General features: G+C 41.2%; 1 protein-coding gene across 3 annotated transcripts in view; it reads right to left on the minus strand.

Annotated features, from left to right (window-relative positions):
• igsf21a (immunoglobin superfamily, member 21a) overlaps positions 1 to 14,011 on the minus strand; it is a 521,040-nt gene that overhangs the window by 203,690 nt on the left and 303,339 nt on the right. For all 3 annotated transcript variants that reach the window (XM_041783290.1, XM_041783288.1, XM_041783287.1), the window contains one exon: positions 10,314 to 10,435. In XM_041783290.1, the coding sequence (XP_041639224.1) occupies positions 10,314 to 10,387 (74 nt within the window). In that variant the 5' untranslated portion in view covers positions 10,388 to 10,435. The remainder of the gene's footprint in view (positions 1 to 10,313; positions 10,436 to 14,011) is intronic.

Genomic DNA, 14,011 nt, shown 5'->3' on the forward strand with positions numbered 1-14,011 from the left:
GGGGACCCTCACCTTCAGACTGAGATTGAGTGGGAAGATATCAGAAAGAACAGGTTTAATTTGCCACTGTAATCAAAACAAAATTAAAATAGACATTCTTAACACGACTTCCCACAGGAAATATTTATCAATTACTGAGAACACCTCACTGAGCCACAGCGCCTCCTGAAATTTAAATTTTGTGCGAGGAGGAAAAAAACAATATAAAAGACTGATTCCCTTGACATTGCTGGAATGAACAATTAAGCTTGAAAAATTATTTTTTGATCACCTTCAACTTGTCAAACGTCTCAGTAATAAAATCTTTTCACAAGGCAAATTAAAAGAAACAAGGAATTTCAATTTCATCTTTGTGTTTGGTGGTTACTGCCAGGCAGCACATTTGTGTACCGCCATTTGAAACATGGTCCTTCCTGTGTTTAGTGACATTTTTGGCCCTATTCTTTCAATTTCAAGCAATTTGTGTCATTTTAGCTTGTAATAAGTTAACCAAATCTCACCAAGTACACCACATGGACAAAAGTATTCAGCCTCCTACTCATTACACCAAGAGGGAATGGAATGACTTTGTATTCAAATACATGTACTATATGGAGCTGGACCATTTTTTGCAGCTATAACAGCCTCCACTCTTCTTGGGAGGCTTTTGGAGATTTGGAGTGTTTCTGTGGGAATTTATGCTCATTCATTCTGTAGAGCACTTATGAGGTCAGGGACTGATGTTGGACAAGAAGGCCTGGTTTGCAATCTGAGTTCCAGATCATCCCAAAGGTGCTCGATGGGGTTGAGGTCAGGGCTCTTTGTTGGCCGGTCAAGTTCTTCCTCACCAAACCCATCAAACCATGTTTTTATAGGCCTTGCTTTGTGCTCTGGGGCACAGTCATGTTGGAGTAGAAAAGGGCCTTCCCCAAACTGTTGTCACAAAGCAGGAAGCATAGCATTGTCCAAAATGTCTTGGTATGCTGAAGCATCAAAAGATTGGCCTCACTGGAGAAAAGGGTCGAGCCTGAACCCTGAAAAACAGCTTCAAACCATTATCCCTACTCCATTAAACTTCACAGTTGTCACAATGCAGTCAGACAGGTAATGATCCGGGATCCAGCAAACCTAGACTCAACTATCTGACTGGCAAACAGAGGAGTAATTTGTCACTCCACAAAACATGTTTCCACTGCTCCACAGTCCAGTCTTGGTGTGCCTTACACCAAACCTTGCGATGCTTGGCTTTGACTTGGTATTGTGAGGCTTGCATGCAGCAGTTTGACCATGGAGACCCACTCCACTTTTGTGGTTACATTTGCTTGCAGGCTGCTCGTCCATAGCCGTCTTTTTTGTGCTGGCAGCGCTTAGGACCTCAATTTGCACTTTTGCCAGCACTTTTTGTTGCTACATTACAAAAAATAAATCCCACTTTCCTTGGTAGAACCTGTCACATTGTTTTAAAACAGCTCTTTGTGCTTCATATTTCCATATTTCAAGGAAGTATCACAGAGAGGACATGCAGACAATGTAAAGGAATCCTGTCCTGACACAGGCAGCAGATGCAGACCTGAAAACCACCCTTGGAAAAAGGGTCAGGGGTCAAGTCAGATTGATTTCTCTTCTCATATTGGTGAAAGTCCCGCCCATTCTTGAGTTCAATTGGCAAGTTAGGGAGTAGTGACATAGACAAATGCAGCACTGTTCCAAAAGCTGAGAGGTTTTCATCAGAAAATGCTTTAAGATCAGCCACAAAAACAGCTGATGCTGAGGGCCCTTTTTCTGCCCAAAGTGCTGAGCACTCACAACGCTGGGCTGCATTGGTTTTGAATTAAAAATAAGCACTGCCAGCGCTGAGAAAGCCGGCTATGGACACAGGCTTTAATGCCAGTGGGAGTCTGGAACTGTTCAGCTATGGAATCAGCAGAATATTGGTCACTTTTACGCCAACATTGCGCCTTTGCAGTCATTGACCCCACTCTGTGATTTGCGATCTTCCTCATCATGGCTGAGTTGCTGTTGCTCCTAAATTCTTCCACTCTCTCATTTACAGTTAACCATGGAACATGCAGCAGGGATGACATCTCACAAAGGTGACATCCATCACAGTACCACACTTGAGATCAATGAGCTCTTCACAACAACCCATTTTGTATCAAAAATGTTTGAAAATGGAGACTTTATACACCTGTGGCAACAGGTCTGATTGAAACAACTGAATTCAGTAATAAACAAGTGTGGACAAATACTTTTGTCTGCATAGTGTTCAAATTTTTGCATTTATACGCTTGAGATATGCTTCAAAGGAAACAGCACAGCTGTTAAAAAAATCTGGCAGATATACTGTGTTTCATCATTGATCTGTGGTCAGATTGCCTCCTTCAAGTCTCTTTATCAATAAAATGTGCTTTATACCACATGTCAACAAGCATCCATTCACATGCAGTCATTGTGAAGATGGAGGAAGCAGTGAAAGGTGACTTCTGTTACCTTTCAATGAGAGACGTTGGGGGTTTAATTTTTGCCCACATTCATCACCAGCAGACCCCCTGGTGATCTTTTGAGCCACAAAAACATCTTCAGCACATGTTTTAATATTTACAGAGTGCTTATTTGGTCACGACAAGAGAGGAAAGATAAACAGATTCTAATATTCTTCTTTTTCCCCAATAGAAATTCTGTGCATAAGTGCAGGGCTGTGCCTAAAAAATGCATGTTTTTGGTCAATGTGCAACCTTTGGCAGCAACATCTGCAAGTAAGCATTTGCAATAAATGGCAATGAGTCTTTCACATAACGGTGGAGGAATTTGGCCCCACTCCTCTTTGCAGAATTGTTTCAGTCCAGCCACACTGGAGAGTTTTCAAGCATGAACGGCCTGTTTAAGGTTGTGCCACAGCTTCAAAACACTTGTGTTTAGGACCATTTTCCTGCTGCATATCCCAAGTGTGTTTTATCTTAAGGTTATGATCTGATTGCCAGACATTCACCGTCTGATGTTCCTTTTCAAAACACTGTGTTGGTTTTTCCCAGATGAAGCGAGAAAGACGTCTTCCAAAAAGTTCATCTTTGTCTTGTCAGTCTACATGATATTTTCCTAAATATCCACCATGCAGATGTTTTTATTTTTCCTTTCTTTTTTTTCCTGCAGATGTGAGACAAGTATTTGTGTTCTTTTTGGTCAGCAGTGGTTTTGGCCTTGGAACTCATGGATGCCATGTAAGTCCAGTCTCATTCTCATTGTAGAAACATGAACACTGACCCTAAGTGGGTCAAGTGAGGCCTGCAGGTCTTTAGATGCTGTTCTGGGTTCTTCTTTGGCCTCCTGGGTGAGTCGCCGATGTGCTGTTGGAGAAATTTTGGTAGGACAGCCACTCCTGGTAAGGTTCCCTACTGGACCAAGTTTTCTCCATTCATGGATAATGGCTCTCACTGAGGTTCACTGGAGTTTTATAGCATTAGAAATGGCTTTGTAATCCCTTTCCAGACTGATATATGTCAATGACTTTGTTTCTCATCTGAATTTCTTTCAATTGCTTCATGATGTGTTGCTTCTTGTGGTCTTTATAGTTTGTGAAACAGTTTTTTTAAAGTGATTTCTTGATCTAAAAGGTCGGGCACTAACCAGGCCTGGGTATGGCTATGGAAATTGACCTCAGCTTTGCAAAAATGTGGTGAATAGAAGTTAAGCCATGTTTCAACAAGGGGGCAAAAACTGGATCACATGGGTCCAGGTGGGTCTGATTGGCTTTTTCCCCTTGATGAATAGAATAATCATTTAAAAACTACACTTTGCATTTACTCAGGATTGCTTTATATAAAATTAGTTTGATGATGTAAAATATCCAAGCATGAAAAAAAAAGTAAGGTATCAGTAAGGGGGCAAACAATTTTTCATAGCATGGCATGTAGCATGGATTAAACATGACTACACGTGTATAAAACATCCCAGGCATAAGATGTAAAGTACAGCGACACATCTGATAAGCTTTGTGTTTTTCCTGTCTTTTCACCTGCATTTACACACTGGATTGATTTTTAATTTGTTTCCAGGACAGTTATTCAATCATTAAAGTCACAAACAAGACTGCCTGTGTCTTTTCCTGGGGTCCCTGTACTGTTTCTTTGCAACAAGCAACTGTCAAAAAGCAGATGATACCAATGTGAAGAAGCACGGTATTAAAAAAAAAAAAAAAAAAAAAAAGTTAAAGAAACAATTGTGGACATGTCCAGAGTTGGCAGGAAAAGGACTGGAACAGCAATCTTCAGTGTCAACATCAGAAACTTTTACTGTAAGCTCAGCCATCCACGATGACCCTGTCCCATAAGAGGGTTTGTGGAGCTATATAACATCACCCTACTTCTGCTTTTATACTTCACAGAGAAAATGGTCTCTTGCTCAAAGGAATGAAAATTCATGCTTGTCAATCGAACAAAGTCACAGGACATGTACAGTTTAGAAAACGGGCCATTTTGTGGGTGTGCATTTGAGAGTGCAGGATTTCATGTGTCAGAATAAGCAACAATATGACATGATACACTATGATGATATTAAAGATACAATAAAACTAGAAAAGCACTCAGAGAGCGCAGACCTCCGCCATTAGTCCTATCTCCCAATAGTGAAACATCCTTTAAAAAATTCCTGGATCCATCCCCATGTGCCCCCCACCACGGCATTCGCCAATTACTCCCTCCCCGGTGGGGTGGAAACACAGTGAGGCAAAGCATTGGCTTCTCTACATGTGGACTGTCATGATGGAAGCATTGCCTGCCGGTGCCAACAGATGCACTGACAATCTCACCCATGGTCTCAACGGACGGCCGAAAGTCATGGCAGAGGGTGAATATTCTTCTATTCCTCCCAGCATCATGAGTATTCTCGCTACAATCTGCTGTCTTTCTCTCTGTTATGCTCCGACTCGTCTCCTCGACCGGGCATGCATCTTTTAAACTCTACAAACCTCAAAACTTTGAACAGAAACACACCCAAAATAATGCTGGGATTGAAGTTACTCATGTCTGCCATCTCCTGGTGTAAAGTGGTAACAGTGCAGACCTCTACCATTCGCCCTATCTCCCAAAAGTACAGAATCCTTTAAACAATTCCTGGATCCAGACGGTGATTCAGACCACTTCCAAAATTGAATCAGTTCTTCCTTATGCCATTTCTGACATTTCCCGAAAATTTCATGAAAATCCGTCCACAACTTTTTGAGTTATGTTGTTAAAAGAAAAAATGAATGAACAAACCCAACCGATCACATAATCTCCTTGGTGGAGGTAACAAGACACATTCCATGCAATATAAGATGACAAGATACCACAGGTATTGGCCGATACCCAACACCCTGGTGTTGGAATTGTCTCAAGCATCTCAAATCTCTTTTTTTTTACCTGACCCCCGTCTTCATTTCCCTCTTTTCTTGATTGTTTCTTCTTTGCTTTTCTTTCTCTTTAAACTCTAGAAATGAATTGGTACTACAAAAACAAAGATTGATTGATTACCTGATTGGTTCTTATTTCTTTACAGTAGAATCAGTAAATAAAAGTAGAAACAATCCACATGATAGTGGCATATTGCACACTGCATGCTGCAGCAGATCTAAAAATAACTGCTTACACTTTCAGTCTGATTTTTAATAACATACCAAAAAATAGTGTAAAAATATCTCTCATAGCTCCACATTCATCTATTTCATCTTATTTAATTTATCTAAATGGAAGGTTTTAGTAAAAGTAGAGTGTAGAATCCTACTATCATGATTTAAGCTTGAATACTGAAGGCCCTTCAGCCTCTGAGTGTCATCTACACTGCTGGGGCTGTCATTTGTTTTACAAGGACTTATCAAAGCAGTGGCACTCTAATACCCAGAAAGTTACAGCTGCTTCCATTCTTGTAAGATTATGACTAACAGCTGTCAAACCCTGAAAAAACTAGGCAATCTCACATGCAGTCAATATTAACGTCACTGCTGAAAAAAAGTCAAATAATTGGAAGCTGGCATGTGAGGAGGAAATATCCATGATTATTCCTACTCTATTATCATGTGGCAATCACATTTTTTTCTGCAAGAAGAAGAAGGGGATTGTAAAAAAGAAGAAAAGGCAAAGCTAAAAATATATTTCCTCTGAGTTTATGAAAGATACAGCATATTGAGGCATTCATATTTGCTCGTACAAGTGGATTTGTCAGCCTGCTACGGCTTTGTACAGAAGATTTACCGTTCTCAGGTGGAAATGGAAGATTATGGGGAGTAAAAATTCAGCTTTTTGCATTTCTGAGCCCTGCTGAGCTTCCGTGTTACACCATGAAAGTGGGACTGTGACCAGGCGATGGGAGTTTTTCCTTAACTGAGAGCGAGGTGTGACTGTGGCAGGAGTGCACATTTTCTCTCTGGTTGACAAACACAGGCTAAGCATTCTGATACAAGCCAGGATACGGGTCAGTGCAGGTAGAATCCACTTTGTTCTGATGCTGATTCATTTGAAATCCTCCTCGATGTTTTCTGCTACACTTTTTCCTGCATCCTCTCTGTGTTTGTATTTGGAGTTGGTGGGGGGGTGGGGGGGTGTTTGTGTGTGCAATCATGTTTTCATGTCAGTGTGCATGTAAGCGTGTGCACCATCCCATTGTGATGATGCCGACTCTCCCAAAGGGATACTCGGATTGTCCAGATAAATCATCCTCAGCTGGGCGGCTGCACCACACAAGAGAGAAAAAGAGAGAAGGAGAAACAACACAAGGAGGAAGCAATGCGCATGAGGGGAGTCACCGAGAATTTAAAGGACAAAGAGGAGAAGAAATGGAAAGATGCAAGTAGGAGCATTAGAAAAAGATGCTAGAAGTGGAGCAGCTTTGGTTTAATGGCTACTGGAAACTATTTCACAGCAGCTCCTAACAGCATCATGCTACAGTGCCTATAAAAAGTATTCACCCCACTAGATATTTGACCCCTTTATTGATTTTATGAATCAATCATGGTCAACATAATGTGACCAAAAATTACAACAAACCCATGTTAATGTCAAAGTGAAAACAAATCTCTACAAAGTCATGCCAATTAAATAAAACATGCAATGAAAAATAAGTGACTGCATAAATATTCACCTGCATCAAGTCAGTATTTAGTAGAGTCACCTTTGCTGCAATCACAGCTCTGAGTCTGGGTGGATAGGTCTCAATTATACTTGCACATCTAGACATTGTGATTTCACTCCATTCTTTTTTGCAAAACTGCTCATGCTATGTAAGGTTGTAAGGGGATTTGGTGTGAACAGCGCTTTTCAAATTTTCTATTGCCATGATTCCCAACCCGGAGTCCGGGATCCCCTTGGGGGGGCGCCAGAAGTCTCGGGGGGACGCAAAGCTCTGTCTGCCCTGAGGTTGTTAAAATTAGATTTGCATATATTAATAGAAATCATGGCATAACACTTTTTGAGTAAAATAATTTGTGTTTAGGGCTACTTTGTTAACCTGACACACCAGATGGATGTGTTTCACACATCCATCTAGAAAACCTTCCATAGATGGCATTTAGGAAAGGGCAGAGCCTTTGAAAAACAAACTCAGAGGGTGATTGGATGAATGTCCCATCTGTCACATCTTTATAGACCAATCAGAGCAACAAAACAAGTGATGTAGCCCCACTACCGAGCAGTAAACTCCATAGAGAACTGCATAACGTGAACCATGGCGACCATAGACATGTCAGTACTCAATGCTGTTCTTTGTTCTTTTAAGGAAGAAATGTCGTCAAGTTCTAATAAAACTGATACGACAGCAGCATCTACACTAATGTCTTCTGCCATAGTTGCACCGGCCTCTTGTTGCTGCTTGCTTACGTCACGGCTCTGCCGCTACACCGGAAAGCACTGCCCCTCAACGCTGACTGGTCCTGTCACTTTCTTACCGGACCCAAACGGTTCAGATGGGAGCTTTGCAAGATGGATTGGCCAGTGAGAAACATGGAAACAAGCGAATCCATTGGCTTTGCAAGGTTATTACAACCTAGCATGGAATTCAGTTTGGGTATTCCTGAGTAGGAGTTTTTGACTCATTTTACCCAGAAATTCTAAGGGGTTTTAAAGACTGGTGGTATCAAAAGTACTGAAACTCTATCTTAGGTCATATTTTTTAACCAAAAGCAAGAGAGCACCGTCTTAACTCCACAAATGTCTCGGCAACATGCATTGGCAATATTTGGTAAATGGGTGGACCAACTTCAAGAAACGAGAATGATGCAGTTTAAGACATGCAGTGGTTAGGAACTAGTCGCTTGATATCAACACCATCATTCCCTCTCGTTCATTCATCTTAGAAAAATTCTATCGCGGGGCTGGCAGGAAAAAGGGCTGAAAAATTCATCTGTTTGCATTAATGCAGCTCACCTTAAAAATGTTGGCAAATTTTACGTGTCTTCTGCTTGTGTGAATATCTTGGCAGTAAAATGAAAAGTGCTCTAGCTCTGTTTTTGCCAAAAATGTATTCATAATGTTTTAGATTGAACTTTGAAATAATGTATGCTTTTCTTTGTTTCAGTTCCATCCAGATCTCCTGGTGGCTTAAGCAGCGTGATAGTTGTGATGCATGGCCAGAGCTTCCTTTGTGCAGCTAACATTCAGGCATGGATATCTGCAGCTGAATAAGAGCAAGCGTCGAGGGAACAGAAATGAGGAGATGGGCTGCCAGCTGCCAGCTGTATTGTTAGAGCCAGGGCTAAAAGAAGACAGTCCCCAGGATGCCTTAAACGTGTAATCAAGCCAACCGGGGCCAGATGACTCCTCATCCTAATACCATCTCATTCTACGTCTCTTCCTCTCTCTTTGTAAAGCCTGTCGATGAAAGTGCTGCCATGTTCAGTCCGTGTAATATCATAGAGGCTTCTCCATGATAAAATACCTGACTACAGAGGTGATATCTGCACCACTGAGACAGGAGCAGCCTGACCAGATGTTGGCTAAATCTTTAACAGTGAACTCTTTATCCTGAGTTGAGTCACTGATTAGAGAAAGAGAGAATGACTACTCTCCTCATGTAATAATGCACTAACCCTTTAGCTCGGTCACTGCAGCCTGGCCTGGTTGGATCAACAGCAGATGGCTGAAGGGAAAGAGGCTGTGCAGGAGTTCATCTCAGAGCATGTACTATCACTGTGTCATGAGGTTATTTGATTAACATTTAAACTACTACGATTCTATAAACACAAGACAAACCGTGGTGAACATCCTGACTACTTGTTCAATATCTGAATAAAGATTCAAATATTAGTTTAATATCTCAGATCATGGAGCTGTAATATTTGCCTAGTGTCGGTGGTACAAAAGTCATAGAAAGCATAAAACACCAGGCCATAAAATATATTTTCTGATGAGTATTGAATGTATTTGAATGGAGAGGATACAAGATTTGCAAGATTCTTTGGAAAAAAAATAGACATGCACAGCTCCAGGAATACAGTTACATAGCTGGACACTTAAATGCTGCTGTATCAATTAACAGTACCACATGATATGAATAAAACTTGTTCTAAGGCAGATTTGGAGGAGAGCAAAAACATCTACCCCCCCAAGAGGAGTTACAGTGTGGCTCTTTGCTCTTGTTTTGTTAGAGAAGCGTGGTTGAAGTCTAACTAAAGGGCTGCTTTTTGACTGTTACGTCTGAGCTAATCGCCCAGCTTGCAGCACACACCCCAAACCCTGTAGCAATCACAAACTCATACTGAAGCAGGTTGGCAGAATAGCGAAAGTATCTTGCTTCATCTAAAACTGTTCTTTGCTCTTGTTTTAATAAATTTGGTAATGTTCTGCCACTGTGTTATAACTACATCTGAGCTAACTGCTATACTGGTGGCAGCCATTGCTACTGGCTCACAGTACAACTAAACCCTGCTGGTCTGATTGGTCTGAGCTGTGTTCGGTGTAGCACACACATTGTGGATTGGAGCTTTTCAAGATGGATTTGCATGATGACAGACATTGAGTCTGGCCAATCCATCAGCTTTGCAGCACTGTCAGTCAAAAGTAATAAATGGGGGAAACCTAGAATAACAGATGAGGGACTTTAAGTTGCTTTTTCCCCGATGAACCAAAGTCATACCGAACCGTGACCCAAGGTCCGAACTGAAACCGTGACTCTATGAACCAATACATCCTCTGTTTTATTTCTGAATAAATAAAATAACACAAATTTCAAAACATTTACTGCTTTTGGAGCTATAGTGCTAAAATAATTTAAATCACCGGAATGAATGGAGTCTAAGCGGAACACTACAAGCAGAGTTAAATGAATCACTAGTCCTGTTTAAATTAAAGTTAATGGATTCCAAAGCTCACCGGACTGTTGATTGGTACACCAGGTCCTCACGCCTGCGGTAGTCCTCCATGTGGGAGTAATTGGTATTAAACATAGCATCATAGGTGAAGATTTTCTGCTTGATGGTTCCTCCATCTGTGACCTGTGGAGAAAGAGAGAGAGAGAGCTTTATTAAGACAGTTCCTCTAATGACGGATGGGACGGTGGAGCCCTTTATGCCCCCTTGAACTCCTATACGTATCAACTGTTGTCCCATGGCCTGTGGTGTAGAATGCGCCTCTCCCTGCAATTACCTCATCGAATCATTTGCTGCCATGATAAGCTCATTTCTTATGATGTCTAAAAGCGAGGGATTGAAAACCTGCTGACACGATAACATCAGCGAGACAGTCTCTGAGGCGACTGCCAGTATGTGTTGGTGCACATGGTTAAGTCTTAATGAAGACTGACACAGTACGGTGTTCTGAGTGTGTCAAGCAGTCTGCTTTCTGCAGAGGTAATGGCTTGTGACGAGATACTGCAGAGGTAGGGAGATGGGGATATTCAAAACACTGGTCTCCTCTTTTTCTTTTCCTCATGCATGGTGGATGATGGAGTAGTTCCTTCTTTTGTAATATTCACAGGAGTGCTAACGTCACTTAGCATTTGAATGACTGCGATTTCTCCTCTGCTCAGAAGCCATAAAGGAAGGAGGGTGACAGGATTTTAATGGAGCCACTAATGCTGCTTTGAAGAAGGAAATTGTTGGTGGGCCGGCGATCCTTCTTCCAGCGAAGATGCTATCGTCCTGATCCAATCCAATCCCTTCGGTGAGGTAAACAACGTCAAAGAATTCAGCGATTATTCCGCATAATGTTCTGTATTATGTGCACATTGGCTCATGAGGAGACAAAGCTAAATTGTATTTATGTGAACAAACAATTGTTCTCTGTGAATGTGGGGTAACTCATATAACCTCATGCCTCTGGAGAATGCACACTGCCTCAGGCTCAGATTGCTAAGTGGTGCAGCACAGGGACTTGACAATGCTGAAACAACCCAAAGCAGGAGCGTGGAAATAAATTACCTTTGTTACCTGTAACCAATACAAGGCAGGCTTGTGCACATTTTCAGAGCTTTACATATTAAAGGTCAAGATCCTGTTTAAAGAATTTCTTCACGCCAGCATTTGATTTTAGACTCTACTGATATTATTTGGGCCAGGGTGCATTAACATGAGTTTGAATATATTCTCATTAAGAGTCTTATACCATTTTTGATCATATTCAGGACATGGCAATTACATGCACACACAAAAACCTCATGTATATATGACATGTACTAGTATTCCAATGTGTAGTTACTGCATATCAGCTGTGCAGGCTCCTGTGATGTTTACTTTTTACAACACTGTTGCAGTTGCAGAATCTGAGAATAATACGACCTCTTTATTTCATCGAGGCTTAGCTCTATTAAATGCCAAACTCACGGTGCAAGTATTAAGCAATGGGAGACAAGTCTGCCCATGAGGGGGGATAGAGGGGGGATAAAGGGGAAAGCTTTCGGGGGACCAGCATAATTTGGGGCCCATTAAGATTGGAAAAAACTTGGTCCATTGTAAAATTAAGCTTGGATATGTTAATCCAACTCTGTCGATGTAAGCTCCGCCTACTTGCAAGAAAATGAGATCAAATGGATTAAAAAAAAAAAAGGCAGCCCTAGTTGTTTCCATGCCCAGACACAAAACCGAATACTCAATAAGTTCTATCAAAACCGAGACACTTAAAACCATGTAAATACACTAATTGGCTGCATAGTTGTGTGGCTATCTGCTCATTTGAATAAAAGTTTATCTGCAGACACTGAGCAACGATTTTCCGTTGGTTTGAGTTACAGAAGGAGAGCACGCAGCAGAAGGTCAGCCTCTAAAAGCAAAGCAATGTTTGAGAAAGGTGCTCTCCGGCCATCCAGACTTATGCCGCCACTTTGGGTACAGTAATAGACCTTTTAAAACACCACTACAGGGAGTCTGGAGACATTTCGGCCTGACATGGCTGCACAACACTGTTAGTGAGAATGGTGAAACTTAAAAGGAAAACCATCCTCAGTTTTTAGAAGAACAATACTTTATGTGAAGCTTACAGGCAGCTCATTTAACCAGATAAACACAGTAATATATAGATTAGGTTATAAGTGGAGGAAATATTGAGGGAAATTATGCCGGAAACTGTCCCTAAAATTCGAATGATACATTCCAGTTATTTGTCTCTATTTTACTAGATTTCAGCGGGAAGAAAAGGTTTGATTACATGATTAAATTAAATATTTCCACTCTTCCTCTATTTGCAAGGCAGCTGTCAGCCCCATAACCTTCTGCTCCCATTAACTGTAAACAACTAAAGTCAGATAGCAAGCTAGATATAAACTTTTAAAGGGGCGCTCATTATTTCCTCGCTTGTTTGTTTTGAGCAACCCAAACCATTTCACCGCATGGAACACCCACTTTAAGTTAAATTCAGTTTTAGGCAGAAGTATCATGAGGATGTAAGGAGCTGTTAAAGTTTTAACTTTTTCATTTGCATATACTGAGAGTTTGAGGAGCAGTGACTATCATTAGATACAAAACAAAGACCCACATATAACTAGGATATAAAGGAATGCAGAGCCAAGTCAACATTGCTATAGCAGTGAAAAATAGTGCATTTGTGTAAGCAATGACAAACCATTCTGGATGTGTGGGCAGGTTACAGGTGTAGTTAGAGCATTATTTAACACTTCATTCATTGTTTTCACCACTACAGTGCTTTTGAAGAGACATCTTTTAATACCAGTGCATCATCTGCAAAAGAAGGACAGTTGCCTGAAATTTGTCATGGTGACAATTAAAGGGGACCTATTTTACCCTTTTAAGACCAGATTATATTGGTCTCAGAGGTCTCCAAAACATGCCTGTGAAGTTTGTTGCTAAAAAAAACACTCCAGTATTGGATTTTGGCATGTCTAAAACCCCCTCTTTTTCAGCCATGCTCAGACCAAGCCGTTTCTGTGTCTGTGGCTTTAAATGTAAATGAGCTGTCTGACTCCACCCCTGACTCCGCCCGTCTCAGGAAATGGATGTTGCGTAATGGATCTGGCTCTCCTGAGCCTCCTCTCAGCAGGAGGCTCAGGAGAGGAGGGTGGAATTTTATTCCAAGTGGGGAGGGCCAACTGAACCTGGGGGCGGTGCTAACTCCCCACATGACATCATGAGGGGAAAATCTTTGTTAGAAGAGCCTGAAAAAGTGATTTTTGCATATTATGTCCCCTTTAACCAATCAGTCCATTAAAAAATAACTCAAAAGGTTCTTTATATACAAAAAAGCCACTAAAAACATTAAATTCCCATACCAATCCCACAATCCAAGGTCTAGAAAATGTCATAAATAAAGGATTCTGTAAAAATAGGTACTGATGAACCAAGCTGGTGATGAAGAACTAAAGGAGTGAAGGTTAAGATGGGAAAATAAGACAATACAGTATAAAATTGAGAAAATAAAGAAGATAATATAACTCATTAAGCTTATTTTCTGTCTTGTATTAGGGTCAAAAATAGCCGACCAATGGGGGCTCAGGTGGCCTCGCAATTAGGTTGTGCCCCATGTATTTAGGCTCCAGTCCTCTAAGGGGGTTTGGATTCAAATCTGGCTTGTGGCCCTTTTCCCATATTGCATGCAGCGTTCCCCATACACCTCAGATTATG

This window comes from Cheilinus undulatus, linkage group 3, assembly GCF_018320785.1.
Source record: "Cheilinus undulatus linkage group 3, ASM1832078v1, whole genome shotgun sequence".
In the NCBI taxonomy this organism is placed as follows: domain Eukaryota; kingdom Metazoa; phylum Chordata; class Actinopteri; order Labriformes; family Labridae; genus Cheilinus; species Cheilinus undulatus.